Consider the following 19549-nt stretch of genomic DNA (forward strand, 5'->3'; position numbering starts at 1 on the left):
GGTTTCTGGTTCAATGTGAGGTGAAGTCCCTGAAGTTTAACATGCCGGAATCCAAATCCTTCTGTGGACAGTTACAGTGATTCTGTTTTTCTATTGGATCTGATTCTTGATGGGTGTGGGTGATATGCAGCAAGTTTCCCTGCAAAGTCATCTCTTCTACTGTTTATGAGAACATCTTTGGTTCCAGTCATTACAAAACCAGAATGTACGAAATTAAAATAATAAAGGTAACACTGTCTAAAGATAAGCAAACACTTGGTAGTTATCGTATCTGTGAAGAAAAGACAGTGCGGTAATATTTAGCCGGGATGTTATTCACACGGTGCTTTTGGAGTAACTGGAACCCGTGATGTGTCAGAGTCGGTGCCTAAGAGGGAAACGTGAAGACAAACAGAGTTTGTGTAAAATATAAGTCTGTTAATGTCCAAGGTCCCATTAGAAAATCTGAGGGGGAGGTGAGTGAGACCCTCAACCTCTGCAAATGGCTCAGCAGTAACATCAGGGCCAGGGTGGTACAGAGACCAACAACATCAGAGGGTGCTGCACAAAACTAGAAATACGTGATTTTGTGCGAGTTGTTGTGCGGAAACCCCGGGGTTTCCACACAACAACTCCGCACAACAACTCGCACAAAAGCAGATAAACCTGGTTTATTTCCCACTGAGATGAATTCAGCTTTGCCTGTGATGACATTATCCACATACCCCGCGAGAGAAGCTGAAATCAGTGTGGACAGTAATATAAAGGAGTGTCTGTTCAGATTCCGATTAGACAGATACATTGAAACGAAGTGATCGAATGAAAAACATAACAACATAGATGTGGTTCAATTCTACGCATGAACTTGTTTAAGAGGGTAAAGGTTTTATTTCCCATCTAAGGTGTTTACAGGCTACAGCTGTTCAGTCGTTAGGATCTGCTTTTGAACACGTTTACACACAGCTGACCACTTCTTCTTTAAGTCTTACTCTACCTCACCAAGCCCGACTTCAGCGGTTCAGTAGAATAGGTCAAGTCAGGACCATTCACTGCTTCTGAATTTGTTAGTTCTACTTTTGTGCAGCAGCCTTGTGGTTTATTGGATCCTTCGTCGTCATGTTTCCTCAACCTGCTTGTCTGTTTGAGGCATATACACATTCACTGCTTTTCATTCTGGTCCTGGTTCTGTTACTCAGACAGTTCAGACAAAAAAGGGTTTCTCGCATTTGACACACGGACAGGAAACTGTGTCAGCACAGACTCGACCGCAACCACTGACTCCTCCTCCAAAATCTAACATGTTAACTCTGACTGTGTCTGTCTGTCTGTCTGTCTGTCTGTGTCTGTTTGTGTCTGTCTGTTTGTCTGCCTGCCTGTCTGTCTGTCTGTTTGTATCGATCTGCCTGTCTGTCTGCCTGTCTGTCTGTATTTGCCTGTCTGTCTGTCTGTATTTGCCTGTCTGTCTGTCTGCCTGCCTGTCTCTGTCTGTCTGTATTTGTCTGCCTGTCTGTCTGTCTGTATTTGCCTGTCTGCCTGTCTCTGTCTGTCTGCCTGTATTTGTCTGTCTGTCTGTATTTGCCTGTCTGTCTGCCTGCCTGCCTGTCTCTGTCTGTCTGTATTTGTCTGCCTGTCTGTCTGTCTGTCTGTCTGTATTTGCCTGTCTGGCTGCCTGCCTGCCTGCCTGTCTGTCTGTCTGTCTGTCTGTCTGTATTTGTCTGTCTGTCTGTATTTGCCTGTCTGTCTTTCTGCCTGCCTGTCTGTCTGTATTTGTCTGCCTGCCTGTCTGTCTGTATTTGTCTGCCTGTCTGTCTGTCTGTCTGTATTTGACTGCCTGTCTCTGTTTGCCTGTATTTGTCTGTCTGCCTGTATTTGCCTGTCTGTCTGCCTGTCTGTCTGTCTGTCTGTCTGTCTGTATTTGTCTGCCTGTCTGTCTGTCTGTCTGTATTTGCCTGCCTGTCTGTCTGTATTTGCCTGCCTGTCTGTATTTGCCTGCCTGTCTGTCTGTCTGCCTGTATTTGCCTGTCTGTCTGCCTGTATTTGCCTGCCTGTCTGTCTGTATTTGCCTGTCTGTCTGCCTGTATTTGCCTGTCTGTCTGTCTGCCTGCCTGTCTGCCTGTATTTGCCTGTCTGTCTGTATTTGTCTGCCTGCCTGTCTGTCTGTATTTGTCTGTCTGCCTGTCTTTGTCTGTCTGTATTTGTCTGTCTGCCTGTCTTTGTCTGTCTGTCTGCCTGTCTTTGTCTGTCTGCCTGTCTTTGTCTGTCTGTATTTGTCTGTCTGTCTGTATTTGTCTGCCTGCCTGTCTCTGTCTGTCTGTATTTGCCTGTCTGTCTGCCTGTATTTGCCTGTCTGCCTGCCTGTCTGTCTCTGTCTGCCTGTATCTGTCTGTCTGTCTGCCTGTCGTTGTCTGTCTGCCTGCCTGTCTGTCTGTATTTGTCTGCCTGTCTGTCTGTCTGTATTTGTCTGCCTGTCTATCTGTCTGTCTGTCTGTATTTGCCTGGCTGTCTGCCTGCCTATCTGTCTGTATTTGTCTGCCTGTCTGTCTGTCTGTATTTGTCTGCCTGTCTGTCTGTCTGTATTTGTCTGCCTGTCTGTCTTGTGCAGCCGGTGCGTCTGACTCCTCAGCGGGAGTTCATCAAGTCTCTGATGGGCATCGGGAAGCGCCTGGCCACGCTGCCCACCAAAGAGCAGAAGACTCAGCGGCTGATCTCAGAGCTGTCGTTGCTCAACCACAAACTCCCGGCTCGGGTCTGGCTTCCCACCGCCGCCTTCGACCACCACGTGGTCCGGGTGCCGCACACGCAGGCTGTGGTGTTGAACTCCAAGGACAAGGTGACCGCATTCACACCAATGTGCATTTTAATCTTGTAAATTCACTGAGAGGCTGCAGAACCTCGTTTCTGTCTGTGACTAATGTAAACTAAAGATTCACTGGTAACTGTCAGTATGACAGCTCACGTCTGCCTAAGTATCATGGGAAGTGTAGTCCAGGACCTAAAGCATCATAACCCCTAAACGTGACTGTCTCCCTCTCCAGGCTCCATACCTGATCTACGTGGAGGTTCTAGAGTGTGAGAACTTTGAGACGTCCAGTGTTCCGATCCGCATCCCAGAGAACCGAATCAGGAGCACGCGCTCTGTGGAGAACCTGCCGGACTGTGGCATCACCGCAGAGCAGAGAGCTGGAAGTTTCTGCATGGTCCCAAACTACGACAATGACGACGAGGCCTGGTCTGTGGACGACATTGGAGATCTGCAGGTGGAGGTGAAGGAACAAACACACAATAATATAAAACTGTACTAGAATGTCTAATGAAAATAAGGCGCTGTCCTCGTGTCCTGCAGCTCCCAGAAGTCCACACCAACAGCTGTGACAACATCAGCCAGTTCTCTGTGGACAGCATCACCAGCCTGGAGAGTAAAGAGCCTGTGTTCATCGCTGCCGGAGACATCAGGTGTGGACACGCCCCCGGGGGGGGGGGGGGGGCTGCTTCTGTGCTTCTGATTCACCCGCTCGACCGTGTTCACTTTTCAGGCGCCGCCTGTCAGAGCAGCTTGCTCAGGCACCCACCACCTTTAAACGCGACCCAGAGGACCCGTCGGCAGTGGCCCTGAAGGAGCCCTGGGAGGAGAAGGTCCGGTAGGTGATGCTGCGTTCAAGACACGGGTCAGGAGCGCTACATGTTAGAGTGACGTGTGTTTTCATGGTGCCTCTGGCTGCTCCTGCAGGAGGATCAGGGAAGGATCTCCATACGGTCACCTCCCCACCTGGCGGCTGCTGTCTGTCATTGTTAAATGTGGAGACGACCTGAGGCAGGAGCTGCTCGCCTTCCAGGTGCTGCAGCAGCTCAAGGTAACGCCGTGCATCATGACCATAGGTCCCACAGGGAACCAGTGACCCCCCGTCCACCCACTCACCCGTTGGCTCCGCCCTTGCAGTCCATCTGGGAGCAGGAGCGTGTGCCCCTCTGGATAAAACCCTATAAGATCCTGGTGCTGTCGTCGGACAGCGGGATGATTGAGCCTGTGGTGAACGCCGTATCGCTCCACCAGGTGAAGAAGCAGAGCCAGCTGTCTCTGCTGGACTACTTCCTGCAGGAGCACGGAGCTCCCACCACAGAGGCCTTCCTCTGCGCTCAGAGGAGCTTTGTCCAGAGCTGTGCTGGCTACAGCCTCATCTGTTACCTGCTGCAGGTCAAGGACAGGTGAGGAGGGCGTTTCCTACAAACGGCTCCCTCAGGCTCGGACAGGTTTCAACTTTCTTCTCCTTGGTCGTGTCAGGCACAACGGGAACATCCTGCTGGACGCCGACGGTCACATCATCCACATTGACTTTGGCTTCATTCTCTCCAGTTCTCCTAAGAACCTCGGCTTCGAAACGTCCGCCTTCAAACTCACCAGCGAGTTCGTAGATGTGAGTTTGTCGCAATTGCTCCAGGCAGCTTCAGGTCCAGGATCCGGCAGGATGTTCTAAGTGTGTGTGTGTGCGTCTGTACCTGTGTGTGTGTGTGTGCGTGCGTGCGTGCGCGCGCGTCTGTACCTGTGTGCGTCTGCGTCTGTACCTGTGTGTGTGTGTGTGCGTCTGTGTCTGTGTGTGTGTGTGTGCGCGCGTCTGTACCTGTGTGCGTCTGTACCTGTGTGTGTGTGTGTGTGTGTGCGTCTGTACCTGTGTGTGTGTGTGCGTGCGTGCGTGCGCGTCTGTACCTGTGCGCGTCTGTACCTGTCTGTGTATGTGTGTGTGTGTCTGTGTGTGTGCGCGTCTGTGTCTGTGTGTGTGTCTGTGCCTGTGTGTGTGTGTGTGTGTGCGCATCTGTACCTGTGTGTGTGTGTGTGTGTGTGTGTGTGCGCGTCTGTACCTGTGTGTGTGTGTGTGTGTGTGTGTGTGTGTGTGTGTGTGCGCGTCTGTACCTGTGTGTGTGTGCGCGTCTGTACCTGTGTGCGTCTGTACCTGTGTGTGTGTGTGTGTGTGCGTGTGCGCGTCTGTGCCTGTGTGCGTCTGTACGTGTGTGTGTGTGTGTCTGTGCCTGTGTCTGTGCCTGTGTGTGTGCGTTTCAGGTGATGGGCGGTCCAGACGGTGACATGTTTAACTACTATAAGATGCTGATGCTTCAGGGGCTGATTGCAGCCAGGAAGCACATGGACAGAGTCCTGCAGATAGTGGAGATCATGCAGCAGGGTAACCGACACTCACATGCACGCACACACACACTCACACACACACTTAGTCACACACCAAGACTTCATCTCCCGTTCTGTTTGTGTCCAGGCTCGCAGCTGCCTTGTTTCCATGGCTCCAGCACCATGCGAGCACTGAAGGAGCGTTTCCACATGAGTCTGACTGAGGAGCAGCTGCAGCTGTTGATCGATCAGCTGGTTGACGGATCTATGAGATCTCTGACCACCAAACTGTATGACGGCTTCCAGTACCTGACCAATGGCATCATGTGACGTGTGTGTGACTGACGAAACTCCAGGTTTACTCCTTTGTCGTTCTTCCATCGGCCGAGACTCCTGTTGATTCCATGTTTGTTGTTTTTCCATGTGGCTGCTCTGTCGGACTCTCAGCCAATCATAGAGCAGCCGTTTTAGATGTGAACACTCAGCAAATGAGGAGTTTTACTCTTTAAAGGACCATAGCATCATTTTCTGTGTTTTAGCCCTTTAACTGCACAGTGACCCATTAAAACCAGCTGGTGTCGTCCTGAACTTGTTTCTGTTTCATTTTAAAGACTCTCTGAAGATGATTGTGATTGTAAATTGTTTTACTGCCACATCAATACATTCTTGCTCTTTTAAAATCATCATGACACATCTGCACAATATGAAGCAGAATGTTTCTCCAGCAGCTGTGTCCTTGAGTAAAACACTAGGCCAGCTCCCAGCCCACTGCTGCCCAGGACGGGTGCAACCGCTCTGACAAATGTCAATAAAGACTCTGTCATTATCCCAAGGTTTTAGAGTCGGAGCTACAAACAGCTGGTTCCAGGCCCGTGTTTCCGTCATGCTTTCGCTTTTACTAACCGTGTGTCAGTGAGACCGAGGAGCTAATACACATATGAGCATGGTTCTGGACTAAGGGCAAACGAGCACAGGACCTAAAGCTTAATACAAGAAATCAATGTTATGCAGAGACCAGTTTTCTTGTCCAAAGGCTGAGTTATAGACATGTCATTTATTCTTTCATTTTCTGTGTTTGAACATTTGATGTTTTTTCTATTGTGAATAAAATCTTGGTTTGTGTGATTTGAAAATCATCCTCTATATATGAACAGATCTTTACATTTTGAGTTCTGTTTGTGGCTCTGAATGTAAAATGAATTCAAAGCTCGTCAGGGTGAAGGGGCCCTGTGAGCGCAGGACTTCACTGCAGCCTGTTCTCCCTAGACCAGAACCAAGACTGTTCGCTGTGTTTGTATGTTTCAGACACGCCTTCAGATTGTCTAATAAACATAGTTACAAATTACTGAGTTAATTATTTAAACAAATGTTTCATGTTAATATTCTACAGTGACCAGACGTCATCATCAATAAAGCTGAATTGTAGCGTGAATCCAATTCAGGGGGCAACAGCAGTCCATTTGTCAAGCTTCAAGACCACATTACCCAAAGTCCTCTGGGCTAAGAAGGAGGCGTGGCTTCACCTGCCCACACCTGCAGAGAGTTGAGAGACTGAAGACTGAAGGAAGGATTACGGGACAAATCAAACTGAGACAAATATGTCACAGTCTGTAGAATCAAGCTGACTCCACCAAACCGAGCCGATCTGATCTGGACTAAAGTGATCCTGCTTCAGTCCAGGTCTGCCTGGATCCACCGTCTCCACCCAAGACGTGTAAGATTTCTCAACTTGTAGCTGAAGCAGGAAGTGTGGGACGGAGGAGCAGACATGGTGAGATCCCTGACTTTGTTTTCTTTTAACCTGATAATGAGACATGTTAACTGCTCCTGGTCCCGTTTCAGGTCCAGTTTTATACCTACCAAGCTTCAATAACAGACCTATGTTTAAATAAAAAATCTTCCTGATTTCAGATTAAGTTTCAGAAAATGCAAGATAAGATAAATAAAATAAATGGTAAATAAAAATCTACGAAGTGTTCAGTTAAATTTTAAAGTCACAAGCAAAACAACAACATAAGCAAACAAAAAAGATCTCAATGAAAGTAGTTATAAACAAAACGACCTGAAATTTATTTTAACTGAATGTGTAAAAATGTCAAAGATTGATTGCTGACTGTATTATTTATTCTAATGTAAACATTTATGAAAATTAAATAAAAAAAATGGAAACAATTTTTTTAAACATTGAAAGATGAATAAAACAGAATAAATAATTGAGTAATACTAAATTAAATTCTGTAACACATTAAATGTTAAAATATGTTTAACATGCGGTTACCATGGAAACGCATGTCACATGTCTCTAGATGAAATGAATTCACAGCAAAATTCATCTCAAGGCACTGATGCTTCAACGGGACCTGAACCATCTCTAGCTAAGGTTCTAAGCCTGGTCCTGAAAGCTGATGATGTCTGCTTCTAGAACCTGAACTGGACCTTGTTCCACAAAGGCTCTGCCTCCCATTCCACATGTAGAACCTTTAGAACCACCAGGAGCTATGAGGACTCGATGAGAAGGTGGAGCTGATCATTAGGAGCTTTGGAAGTGTGAACTGTCTCCTAGATTTTCCAGGACAGGAAAATAAATCACATTTCTCCTCCATCGGCTTCTCTAAGTCCTTATTTTCAGATGGAAGTAGGAGGTTCTAGAGATTTAATATAGGTAAAGGAGCGATGTTGGTCAAAGACGACACCAAAGTTCCTACAGTAGAACCTGAATTTACATCATCCACAGTAACTAATTGATTCAATAATGTGTCCCCAAGTATTAAAACCTTGGTTTTATCTGAGCAGCTCTTTCTGAACTAAATGACACCTGATGGGGTTAAAGAGGGGTCAAACGAACCCTGGGCTTTCAACTGGACTGGTTCTTATTGTAGCAACTCCACTCACACCCAGACTCACCATTAACTCTGAGAAGGATTGGTGAGTGAACATGAGGTTCTAGGGCTTGGGATCATTTTGGTCTGGGTTTGATTCAGGATGAATTTCCTCAGTAAGTATTCTTACAAAGCTACATCTACAAACGTGTGTCAACACACACACACACCCTGAAACATGCAGCTTCCTGCATCTTAGCGAGTTGGAACAAACGTGTCGCTGCGCAACATGACAAGATCCCACAGGACCCAGGAATCCTGGGAATTCCGGAGAGAAGAGGTCCAACTGGAATCCCACAGGTTTGTTACCTGTGGCGGTGATGGCACCTCACCTGGTTACAGAACCATGAAGTCTGGTCCACTAACCCCCTGTCCAGAGGTGTTTTTTCTAACCCCTCCCCTCCCCCCACAGGGCAGCAAGGAGCGCTACCATTGGCAGGCTCAGAACGTGAAGGTCAGCGGCGTGGACGACATGGTGCTGTTGTCCAAGATCAACGAGGACGCCATCACAGACAACCTGAAGAAGAGATACATGGACGACTACATCTTCGTATCCTCACGTGTCACATCACTGTTAGTTTTAGCCTTAACACACACCATGAATGTGGTAACAAGTTCTCCTGGTTAACCCTTGACTCGCTTCTTTGTGTCAGACCTACATTGGTCCGGTTCTGATCTCTGTGAATCCATTCAAACAGCTTCCGTACTTCACCGACCGAGAGGTGGAGCTCTACCAGGCAGCGGTGAGACCGCAGGCATCACGTGGGTCCAGTCTCCACAATCACGAAGACGTCACTAACCTCCAGAACCTCCCCTCCCCCACAGGCTCAGTACGAGAACCCGCCACACATCTACGCCCTGGCTGACAACATGTACAGAAACATGATGATTGACATCGAGAACCAGTGTGTGATCATCAGGTAAAATGCAGCAAGCTCTGGTTCAATACATCAATGAGTCTCCATGGCAACTAGACTGGGCTTAACTGATCTTTGGTTTTGGGCCACACATTCAGGTTCTGCTTCTTGTTGTTTATCACACTTGTAAAAAAAACAGTTGAGTTTCAGGTTTGATATGATCGTATTTACACCTAAACTCTACTCTCAGTGAAGCAACAAAACCATCGTTTCATCAGACTTTATCATGAATCTTGTCTGTTAGTGGTGAAAGTGGAGCTGGAAAAACTGTTGCTGCTAAATACATCATGAGCTACGTGTCGAAGGTGTCTGGAGGCGGCGACAAGGTCCAGGTGAGCAGATGTTCTAGTGGTGTGATGAGCCATCACAGCCGTTACCTACACGGTGTGTTTGTGTGCAGCACGTTAAAGACATCATCCTGCAGTCCAACCCTCTACTGGAGGCCTTTGGAAACGCCAAGACCGTCCGCAACAACAACTCCAGCAGATTCGTGAGTATAAAATCCTCCAATAACAGACAGACACAAAACTGTCCACAGCAAAAACACAACCTTCGCTCTGCGTCCAATCAGGGTAAATACTTTGAGATCCAGTTCAGTCGTGGAGGAGCGCCTGATGGAGGCAAAATCTCCAACTTTCTCTTGGAAAAAAGTCGAGTAATTTCCCAGAATCCTGGAGAGAGAAACTTCCACATCTACTACCAGGTACCGTGAACCGGTCACAGGTCCTGAACCGGTATGAACGCAAAATGTGACCTGGCATTTCTCTGACCTCTGACCTCAGCTGCTCGGAGGTGCTAGTGCAGAACAGAGGGAGAACCTGGGGATCACGACACCCGACTACTACTACTACCTCAACCAGTCAGGAACCTACACGGTGGACGACATCAGCGACAAGAAGGAGTTCTCTGACACCATGGTGTGGACCTGTCTGTCTCTGTAGTTGGACCTGCCAGTCTGTTTTTCTGTCTCTGTAGCTGGACCTGTCTGGTAAACTGCCTGTCTGTCTCTGTAGTTGGACCTGTCTGCTAAACTGCCTGTCTGTAGTTGGACCTGTCTGTCTCTGTAGTTGGACCTGTCTGGTGAACTGCCTGTATGTCTCTGTAGTTGAACTTGCCTGTCTGTCTCTGTAGTTGGACCTCTCGGGTAAACTGCCTGTCTGTAGTTGGACCTGTCTGTCTCTGTAGTTGGACCTGTCGGGTAAACTGCCTGTCTGTAGTTGGACCTGTCTGTCTCTGTAGTTGGACCTGTCTGTCTCTGTAGTTGGACCTGTCTGCTAAACTGCCTGTCTGTGTCTGTAGTTGGACCTGTCTGTCTCTGTAGTTGGACCTGTCTGGCAAACTGCCTGTCTGTCTCTGTAGTTGAACTTGCCTGTCTGTCTCTGTAGTTGGACCTGTCTGGTAAACTGCCTGTCTGTCTCTGTAGTTGCAGCTGCCTGTCTGTCTGTAGTTGGACCTGACTGTCTGTGTCTGTAGTTGGACCTGACTGTCTGTAGTTGGACTTGCCTGTCTGTCTCTGTAGTTGGACCTGTCTGGTGAACTGCCTGTCTGTCTCTGTAGTTGGACCTGTCTGGCAAACTGCCTGTCTGTCTCTGTAGTTGAACTTGCCTGTCTGTCTCTGTAATTGGACCTGTCTGCTAAACTGCCTGTCTGTCTCTGTAGTTGCAGCTGCCTGTCTGTCTCTGTAGTTGCAGCTGCCTGTCTGTCTCTGTAGTTGGACCTGTCTGCTAAACTGCCTGTCTGTCTCTGTAGTTGAACTTGCCTGTCTGTCTCTGTATTTGGACCTCTCGGGTAAACTGCCTGTCTGTAGCTGGACCTGTCTGGTAAACTGCCTGTCTGTAGTTGAACTTGCCTGTCTGTCTCTGTAGTTGCAGCTGTCTGGTAAACTGCCTGTCTGTCTCTGTAGTTGGACCTGTCTGCTAAACTGCCTGTCTGTAGTTGGACCTGTCTGTCTCTGTAGTTGGTCCTGTCTGGTGAACTGCCTGTCTGTCTCTGTAGTTGGACCTCTCGGGTAAACTGCCTGTCTGTAGTTGGACCTGTCTGTCTCTGTAGTTGGACCTGTCTGTCTCTGTGGTTGGACCTGTCGGGTAAACTGCCTGTCTGTAGTTGGACCTGTCTGTCTCTGTAGTTGGACCTGTCTGTCTCTGTAGTTGGACCTGTCTGCTAAACTGCCTGTCTGTGTCTGTAGTTGGACCTGTCTGTCTCTGTAGTTGGACCTGTCTGGCAAACTGCCTGTCTGTCTCTGTAGTTGAACTTGCCTGTCTGTCTCTGTAGTTGAACTTGCCTGTCTGTCTCTGTAGTTGGACCTGTCTGCTAAACTGCCTGTCTGTCTCTGTAGTTGCAGCTGCCTGTCTGTCTGTAGTTGGACCTGACTGTCTGTGTCTGTAGTTGGACCTGCCTGTCTGTCTCTGTAGTTGGACCTGTCTGGTGAACTGCCTGTCTGTCTCTGTAGTTGGACCTGTCTGGTGAACTGCCTGTCTGTCTCTGTAGTTGAACTTGCCTGTCTGTCTCTGTAGTTGGACCTGTCTGGCGAACTGCCTGTCTGTCTCTGTAGTTGAACTTGCCTGTCTGTCTCTGTAGTTGGACCTGTCTGTTAAACTGCCTGTCTGTCTCTGTAGTTGCAGCTGCCTGTCTGTGTCTGTAGTTGCAGCTGCCTGTCTGTGCCTGTAGTTGGACCTGTCTGGTAAACTGCCTGTCTGTAGTTGAACTTGCCTGTCTGTCTCTGTAGTTGGACCTGTCTGGTGAACTGCCTGTCTGTCTCTGTAGTAGAACTTGCCTGTCTGTCTCTGTAGTTGGACCTCTCGGGTAAACTGCCTGTCTGTAGTTGGACCTGTCTGTCTCTGTAGTTGGACCTGTCTGTCTCTGTGGTTGGACCTGTCGGGTAAACTGCCTGTCTGTAGTTGGACCTGTCTGTCTCTGTAGTTGGACCTGTCTGCTAAACTGCCTGTCTGTGTCTGTAGTTGGACCTGTCTGTCTCTGTAGTTGGACCTGTCTGGCAAACTGCCTGTGTCTCTGTAGTTGAACTTGCCTGTCTGTCTCTGTAGTTGAACTTGCCTGTCTGTCTCTGTAGTTGGACCTGTCTGCTAAACTGCCTGTCTGTCTCTGTAGTTGCAGCTGCCTGTGTCTGTAGTTGGACCTGACTGTCTGTGTCTGTAGTTGGACCTGCCTGTCTGTCTCTGTAGTTGGACCTGTCTGGTGAACTGCCTGTCTGTCTCTGTAGTTGAACTTGCCTGTCTGTCTCTGTAGTTGGACCTGTCTGGCGAACTGCCTGTCTGTCTCTGTAGTTGAACTTGCCTGTCTGTCTCTGTAGTTGGACCTGTCTGCTAAACTGCCTGTCTGTGTCTGTAGTTGCAGCTGCCTGTCTGTGTCTGTAGTTGCAGCTGCCTGTCTGTGCCTGTAGTTGGACCTGTCTGGTAAACTGCCTGTCTGTAGTTGAACTTGCCTGTCTGTCTCTGTAGTTGGACCTGTCTGCTAAACTGCCTGTCTGTCTCTGTAGTTGGACCTGTCTGCTAAACTGCCTGTCTGTAGTTGGACCTGTCTGTCTCTGTAGTTGGACCTGTCTGGTGAACTGCCTGTCTGTCTCTGTAGTAGAACTTGCCTGTCTGTCTCTGTAGTTGGACCTCTCGGGTAAACTGCCTGTCTGTAGTTGGACCTATCTGTCTCTGTAGTTGGACCTGTCTGTGTCTGTAGTTGGACCTGTCGGGTAAACTGTCTGTCTGTAGTTGGACCTGTCTGTCTCTGTAGTTGGACCTGTCGGGTAAACTGCCTGTCTGTAGCTGGACCTGTCTGGTAAACTGCCTGTCTGTAGTTGAACTTGCCTGTCTGTCTCTGTAGTTGGACCTGTCTGCTAAACTGCCTGTCTGTGTCTGTAGTTGGACATGTCTGTCTCTGTAGTTGGACCTGTCTGGCAAACTGCCTGTCTGTCTCTGTAGTTGAACTTGCCTGTCTGTCTCTGTAGTTGAACTTGCCTGTCTGTCTCTGTAGTTGGACCTGTCTGCTAAACTGCCTGTCTGTCTCTGTAGTTGCAGCTGCTTGTCTGTCTGTAGTTGCAGCTGCTTGTCTGTCTGTAGTTGGACCTGCCTGTCTGTGTCTGTAGTTGGACCTGCCTGTCTGTCTCTGTAGTTGGACCTGTCTGGTAAACTGCCTGTCTGTAGTTGAACTTGCCTGTCTGTCTCTGTAGTTGGACCTGTCTGCTAAACTGCCTGTCTTTCTCTGTAGTTGGACCTGTCTGCTAAACTGCCTGTCTGTCTCTGTAGTTGGACCTGTCTGCTAAACTGCCTGTCTGTGTCTGTAGTTGGACCTGTCTGTCTGTCTGTAGTGGGATCTGCCTGTCTGTCTGTCTGTAGTGGGATCTGCCTGTCTGTGTCTGTAGTTGGACCTGCCTGTCTGTCTCTGTAGTTGGACCTGTCTGGCAAACTGCCTGTCTGTCTCTGTAGTTGGACCTGCCTGTCTGTCTCTGTAGTTGAACTGCCTGTCTGTCTCTGTAGTTGGATCTGTCTGCTAAACTGCCTGTCTGTCTCTGTAGTTGCACCTGCCTGTCTGTCTCTGTAGTTGGACCTGCCTGTCTGTCTCTGTAGTTGGACCTATCTGGTAAACTGTCTGTCTCGTAGGGGGCCATGTCAGTCGTGGGTCTTTCTTTGGAAGACCAAGACTCGGTTCTCCAGCTCGTTGCAGGAATTCTTCACCTTGGGAACATCAGCTTCAGAGAGGAAAACAACTACGCTGTAGTGGAAAGCCAGGACTGTAAGAACACACAGAACACGTGTTGGTCCAGAGGAGAACTGCACATGGTCTACACACCATTAACCATTAATCAGCCACAGCAGGTCCAGCAAGAACCTCCTTTTAGAACACCATAGATCCTCATCCTCATAGATAAGCCAACATACACAGAACTAGACAACCCTGTGCTAGAACCTGTATGTGTCAGACGAGGCTGCGGAACCCAATCACGGGTCTGAATCTGTGTGTGCTTCTGTCCCGTTCGTCAGTCCTGGCGTTCCCGTCCTACCTGCTGGGCATCCAGCAGAACGGCCTGTGCAGTAAACTGACCAGCAGGATGATGGACAGCAAGTGGGGCGGGAAGACCGAGTCCATCTCCGTCACGCTGAACACGGAGCAGGCCTGTTTCTCCAGAGACGCCTTGTCCAAAGCGCTCTACGCCCGACTCTTCGACTTCCTCGTTGACGTGAGTCCACACGAAGCGTCAGCACGTTGGTGCGTTTCCCTGTGGCTTCATTGGAGGCGTCTGTGCTTCAGTCTGTGAACAGGGCCATGCAGAAGGAGCAGGAGGAGCTCAACATCGGCGTGCTTGACATCTACGGCTTCGAGATCTTCCAGGTATCAACACACACTGTTCTACTCACCATTCTCAACTTAACACAAATGTTAAGTCCTGGGTCATGAGGTTTGAGTCCTGTAGCTCAGGTTGGGATCAGTTCTATTAGTAAACAGAAACTGAAACGACAGGTCATCTTGTTCTTTGTGTCTTTCAGCAAAATGGGTTTGAGCAGTTCTGCATCAATTTTGTCAACGAGAAGCTGCAGCAGATCTTCATCGAGCTCACCTTGAAGGCAGAGCAGGTGATTGTGGTGCTGGGACACAGATGCTTAAAGGACAATGAGACAAAGCGAAGGGTCTGAACAGAAATGTGACGGGTTCTTGGTCCAACCTCTTACTGCCTGTGTAATGTGATCCACCTGAAGATGGCACCGTGAGCTTTATTTGTGCTTTGTCATCGGAAACGTTTCCATCTTTTATTGCCTTTGCAGGACGAGTACGTCCAGGAGGGCATCAAGTGGACGCCTATCGAGTATTTCAACAACAAGGTCGTCTGTGACCTCATCGAATCCAAAGTGGTGAGTCGGAGACGAGACTGTGGAGAGGATCTGACCTGCCTTCAAAGGCATCGTTCAGGTTGCATCTCTCTGATCACTTCCCAGAATCCTCCAGGAATCATGAGCATCCTGGATGACGTGTGTGCCACCATGCACGCGAAAGGTGAGGGAGCCGACCAGACGATGCTGCAGAAGCTCCAGGGACAGATTGGTTCGCACGAGCACTTCAGCAGCTGGAACAAGGGATTTGTTGTCCACCACTATGCTGGGAAGGTAACGAGTGCAGGCGTGTACCTGGACAGGTGTCGCCTGGCGAACGCACAGTGGCTGATTCGCCTGTTTACCTGTTCAGGTGTCTTATGATGTCAGCGGCTTCTGTGAGAGGAACAGAGATGTGTTGTTCAACGACATCATCGAACTGATGCAAAGCAGCGAGTTGTGAGTGCTTTGTTTGATGCCTTTACTTTGAACCTTTTGTTCTGACTCCATGACTCACGACTCCTGTCTATTGGTGGTCAGTCCGTTCATCAGAGCTCTGTTCCCCGAGAACCTGGAGGCCGAAAAAAGAGGACGGCCGACCACAGTCAGCAGCAAGATCAAGGTTAGAACTGGCTGTAGTTCCAAGGCGTCAAACCTTGATCCTGGATCAAAGAATCCAGAGTGGTGTAGTGTCCTTTGGTTCTGGCTGAGACCCTGCAGGTTCTAAGCCTGTAACACGATCCCACCATCTCCTCAGAAACAGGCCAACAGTCTGGTCCAGACCCTGATGAAGTGCACCCCTCACTACATCCGCTGCATCAAACCCAACGAGACCAAACGTCCACGTGACTGGGAGGAGAACCGGGTCAGGCACCAGGTGGAATACCTGGGCCTTCGGGAAAACATCCGAGTCCGTCGAGCTGGATACGCCTACCGCCGGGTCTTCAATAAGTTCCTGCAAAGGTTAGAGCCGCTTTAGACACAGTCACTGTACTCGCTTGGTGCTGCTGCCGCTAATGGGCTGCGCTGTGTGACCCAGATACGCCATCCTGACCAAGGAGACCTGGCCTCAGTGGAGGGGTGACGAACGCCAGGGGGTTCTGCACCTCCTGAGCTCTGTCAACATGGACCAGGACCAGTTTCAGCTGGGAAAGACCAAGGTCTTCATCAAAGCTCCTGAATCAGTAGGTCCAGGCTCAGATCGATCACTGAGTGTTCATGCTTGTGGTTCTGACGCAGCAGCCTTCGGAGTTCTGTGGTTCCTACTGGCCCGGTTCTTTCAGGTTCCCTCGATCCTTATGTTTGAGTCTGAGGTGATTTTGTCGCTGCAGCTCTTCCTGCTGGAGGAGATGAGGGAGCGAAAGTACAACGGCTTTGCCCGCGTCATCCAGAAGGCCTGGCGTAAACACATCGCCGTCCGCAAGTACGTCCAGATGAGAGAGGAAGGTGAGTCCAGCTCAGGTTCCAGCTCAGGTGCGAGCTTGCCATGTCCAGGTCTGATCTCGGCCCTGAGTCGGGCCAGTTAATTAGAGCTTCTCACAAGACGAGACGAGTTCGAGTGTGAAATGTTTGGATTATCCTGAAGGTTTTGTCCAGATAAACGCCACTGATCAAAGTAAAGGTAAAAGGAAATGCCCTCATGCATTTGTCTCGTGGGGAGCAGTGAGCTGCCACAGTGCGGCGCCGAGGAACTAGTGTGACCTGCTCAAGGTCACAACAGGGATCCAACCCGGCCTTTCTGTTTCCCAGGCCAATACTTCACCTACGTTGAGGAGGAGGACACAAAAGAAAGAGTTCTAACACCAAGGTTCTGTCTCCTCCAGCCTCTGACGTTCTGCTGAACAAGAAGGAACGTCGCAGGAACAGCATCAACAGGAACTTTGTGGGAGACTATATCGGGACAGACAACCACCCAGAAATCAGACGCTTCGTCGGCCGCAGGGAGAGGATCGACTTCGCCGATGTCGTGGTGAAATACGACAGAAGATTCAAGGTAAAGACGCAGGTCCGATCCGAGTCGTGCAATGGTCCGGTTCTGTCGAACCAAGGAAAGGACCTGACCTGTAGACTCACCTAACAACTCACTAAAACGTTCTGGTGCTTCCTGAGCTGAAGGACTCATTGCTTTCTGCTGATGTCAGCCTGTTTGGCCAGTTCCATGGTGCTGTTCTGGTTCTGGTCCTGGTCCTGGTTCTCTCTGGGAGCCTCTATGAACCTGCTCTGATGAGGAACCACACAGCACCTGCAGTTTATGGGCCACGGTCGTCCCAGGCAGATCTGTGGTTCAGTCACTAAACGTCTGCATTAACGCTCCACAGACGGTAAAACGGGACCTGATCCTGACGCCGAACTTCCTGTACCTCATCGGCAGAGAGAAGGTGAAGCAGGGTCCAGATAAAGGCCAGATCCAGGAGGTCCTCAAGAGGAAGATCGAAGTCAACAAGGTCCAGTCTGTGTCCCTGAGGTAGAACCATAACCAGAAGTGAAACATGAATCGGGGCTGGGATTAGAACCGAACCATGTTTTGAGCTGAAGCTACGACTTGAAATGGCGTTTATACATTCACTTTAATTCCAAATGAAGCAGTTGGATGTAAAAAACAACTAGAAAGGACGTTAAATCAGAAAAACAAGCAGGTCGTGAATTGCTGTGAATCTTTCGTGAATCTTTCTGCTTCATCAGCACTCTCCAGGACGACTTCATCATCATCCACGAGGAAGAGTACGACAGCGTCCTGCAGAGCGTCTTTAAAACCGAGTTCCTCAGTCTGTTGGTCAAACGTTATCAGGACAAAACCAAAAAGAAGCTGCCTCTGAAATTCAACAACCTGTCAGTAAGCAGCTCCTCAGTCTTCTTCATCGGAGGAAACCGCCGCTGCTCTCAAGCGTTCCTTCCCTGTGTCTGTCGTCCTGCAGTCTGGAGTTTAAGGTGAAGAAGGGCGGCTGGGGCCCCTTCGTGTCTGCGGGCTCCAGGCACATTCAGTTCCAGCCGGGTCAAGGCGACGACGCCGCGCTGAAGCCTAGCGGGAAAGTTCTGCAGGTCTCGGTCGGACCAGGTCTGGCCAAGAACTCCCGTAAGTCCTGCTGCTGCTAGAACAAGTCCTGTCTCTGTCCTAATAATGTGTGTCTACTCATGCACATTAACAACAACACTAAGGTTCTGAAGCAATGTGTTAAAACAATAAAACCACGAGTGTGCAGTCGTTTGTACGAGACTGATAAACGCTGTGCTGTCCGAATGGTACGAATCCTTTCTTTGTTGCTGCTCAGGGCCAACGAGGAAGGACAATCGCAAGAGCCGCTACATGGGAAACCCGTCTTCACGTAGCAACCAGTACAACGCAGGTACCAGAGCCTCCAGCTGTTGGGACATGTCCCTCTGGTTCTGTCCACTGCTCTATAGCTCTTTGTTCTGCAGGCCCGCGCTCCAGAGGCAGCGCCGCTTCCAGGGGAGGCCCGTACTCCAGAAGCTCCATGCTGAGGCAGCAGTCCAGCATGGACCAGCCCACTCTGCCCCGCATCCAGAGCCAGCGGCGTCCCAGCATTCGGCCTCAGAACCCCGATATGGGCTTCATGGACGTCCCGGAGCAGGGGGCCGCAGGGTGAGGCTGCAGGGAGCTGCCCAGTTTAACCAGTACATCTAGGCCACTTCTAACTACTGTAACCAGTACGATCAGCATGAACAAAAGCCTCGTTCAGACCGCCAGTAAACCACCTGGTGTAACCCCACGTCCTCCATGCGTTGCCTCCAGGCTGCAGCGGCGCCGATCCAAGGAGGTGAAGCCTCTCCCCGGAGCAGGTCTCCCCAAACCGGCTCCCAGGCCGAAGCCGCGCTCTCCTCAGTGCAGAGCTCTTTATGCCTACGACGCCCAGGACACCGACGAGCTGAGCTTCAACGCGGATGACGTGATCGACATCATTACTGAAGGTATCGCTACTGTCACAGGTTCTACTGCCAACACCGCTGTCTAATGCTAATAGTGCTGGTTCTTCTAATGATGATGGCATCAGTTCTACTGACCAATACTATTCTACTTTAATGACTTGTTTGCTGAAGTACCTGAGTTCCCCATGTCTGGTCCTGTTCGTGACCATAGATCCGTCTGGTTGGTGGTTTGGCCGGCTGCGGGGCAAAGAGGGGATGTTCCCTGGGAACTATGTGGAGAAGGTCTAGATGTTCTGTAATAAAAGGAGAATCAGATCAACAGCATCCAGCGAACGCATCGTCCTCGGAGGTCAGAGGTCAGCTCCTACGACCCGATGACACCTGGACTGTGTCGTGTAACACTGTGAACATGTGACTTCAGTCTCTGAGAGGCACCAACGTAACATCAGTGTTACCATGGGATCAAGACATGCTAGAGGCCCTTGGACTTTATTGCAGCCACAACATTAAAGTATTTACTTGGAAAGATTTTTCAGATAATGTAAATTTTATTCTGAGGCTAATGTAAAACTCCAGATTTCTGCTGATGAAAGATGAGGTAAGCGGTTCTGAAGGTTGGAGATGAGAAGTACCCTGAAAACACTGTTGTAAACTTTAAAACTAACCAATCTTTAGATTTTCTTAATAAAAACTATGGAGAGTGATTAAAAATGCATAAAAATTCTAATGTTTAAAATTGTTTTCTCTTTTTTTAAACATATTTTCACTTGAACAAATGATAAATTCACATCTCCCTCACGGAGTCCCACCGGGGTGAAGAACTGATCTAGAAGAAGAAGCTGGCTCTGAGCCCGGAGCTGCTGTTTCAACTAAGTATTTACAGAATGTTGGGACTAAATCAGACGGTTAAAATGTCTGAAAGCAAATATTGAAAATATTTACTTTAGAATTAGTTCAGAT

General features: G+C 49.3%; 2 protein-coding genes and 1 long non-coding RNA gene across 8 annotated transcripts in view; 2 read left to right on the top strand and 1 right to left on the bottom strand.

Moving 5' to 3' along the window:
• pi4kb (phosphatidylinositol 4-kinase, catalytic, beta) overlaps positions 1 to 6220 on the top strand; it is a 13468-nt gene extending 7248 nt beyond the window's left edge. For 2 of the 4 annotated variants that reach the window (XM_029129569.3, XM_029129570.3), the window contains 9 exons: positions 2582 to 2809; positions 3015 to 3242; positions 3323 to 3432; positions 3513 to 3617; positions 3707 to 3830; positions 3917 to 4182; positions 4259 to 4391; positions 5033 to 5153; positions 5244 to 6220. In XM_029129569.3, the coding sequence (XP_028985402.1) occupies positions 2582 to 2809; positions 3015 to 3242; positions 3323 to 3432; positions 3513 to 3617; positions 3707 to 3830; positions 3917 to 4182; positions 4259 to 4391; positions 5033 to 5153; positions 5244 to 5425 (1497 nt within the window). In that variant the 3' untranslated portion in view covers positions 5426 to 6220. Of the gene's footprint in view, positions 1 to 2581; positions 2810 to 3014; positions 3243 to 3322; positions 3433 to 3512; positions 3618 to 3706; positions 3831 to 3916; positions 4183 to 4258; positions 4392 to 5032 lie in introns of all 4 variants that reach the window. The other 2 variants (XM_029129567.3, XM_029129568.3) reach the window with 1 other exon arrangement.
• Positions 6221 to 6265: 45 nt separating this feature from the next.
• On the bottom strand, positions 6266 to 13504 carry LOC129603214 (uncharacterized). Its single transcript, XR_008692933.1, has 2 exons — positions 11347 to 13504; positions 6266 to 11308 (listed from the first exon to the last, which is right to left on the bottom strand). It is a non-coding gene; the product is annotated as an uncharacterized LOC129603214 (long non-coding RNA).
• On the top strand, positions 6593 to 19316 carry myo1eb (myosin IEb). 3 transcript variants are annotated; one of them, XM_029129566.3, is made up of 27 exons: positions 6608 to 6866; positions 8387 to 8524; positions 8628 to 8717; positions 8800 to 8894; positions 9136 to 9223; positions 9292 to 9381; positions 9463 to 9594; positions 9674 to 9808; positions 13499 to 13631; positions 13880 to 14076; positions 14148 to 14228; positions 14384 to 14470; positions 14660 to 14746; positions 14831 to 14998; positions 15078 to 15163; positions 15245 to 15326; positions 15462 to 15667; positions 15744 to 15888; positions 16036 to 16150; positions 16528 to 16697; positions 17023 to 17168; positions 17387 to 17533; positions 17620 to 17777; positions 17974 to 18048; positions 18122 to 18305; positions 18456 to 18631; positions 18801 to 19316. In XM_029129566.3, the coding sequence occupies exons 1-27, from the start codon at positions 6864 to 6866 to the stop codon at positions 18875 to 18877; spliced, it is 3291 nt and encodes a 1096-aa protein (XP_028985399.1). In that variant the 5' UTR covers positions 6608 to 6863; the 3' UTR covers positions 18878 to 19316. The 3 variants fall into 3 exon arrangements, 2 of the variants coding, with proteins under 2 accessions (XP_055359375.1, XP_028985399.1); XR_005896763.2 differs by lacking the exon at positions 18801 to 19316 and having other exon boundaries at positions 6600 to 6866; positions 18122 to 18370; positions 18456 to 18597; XM_055503400.1 differs by lacking the exons at positions 17974 to 18048; positions 18122 to 18305; positions 18456 to 18631; positions 18801 to 19316 and having other exon boundaries at positions 6593 to 6866; positions 17387 to 17537; positions 17620 to 17771.
• The last annotated feature ends 233 nt before the right edge of the window (positions 19317 to 19549 follow it).

Source organism: Betta splendens, chromosome 16 (genome assembly GCF_900634795.4).
Source record: "Betta splendens chromosome 16, fBetSpl5.4, whole genome shotgun sequence".
Taxonomy (NCBI): Eukaryota; Metazoa; Chordata; class Actinopteri; order Anabantiformes; family Osphronemidae; genus Betta; species Betta splendens.

Excerpts from the sequence above, each read along its gene's own strand:
- myo1eb (XM_029129566.3), top strand. Across the intron at positions 15,889-16,035 it reads TCATCAAAGCTCCTGAATCA|CTCTTCCTGCTGGAGGAGAT; the intron begins GTAGGTCCAGGC and ends TTGTCGCTGCAG. Across the intron at positions 18,049-18,121 it reads TAGCAACCAGTACAACGCAG|GCCCGCGCTCCAGAGGCAGC; the intron begins GTACCAGAGCCT and ends TTTGTTCTGCAG.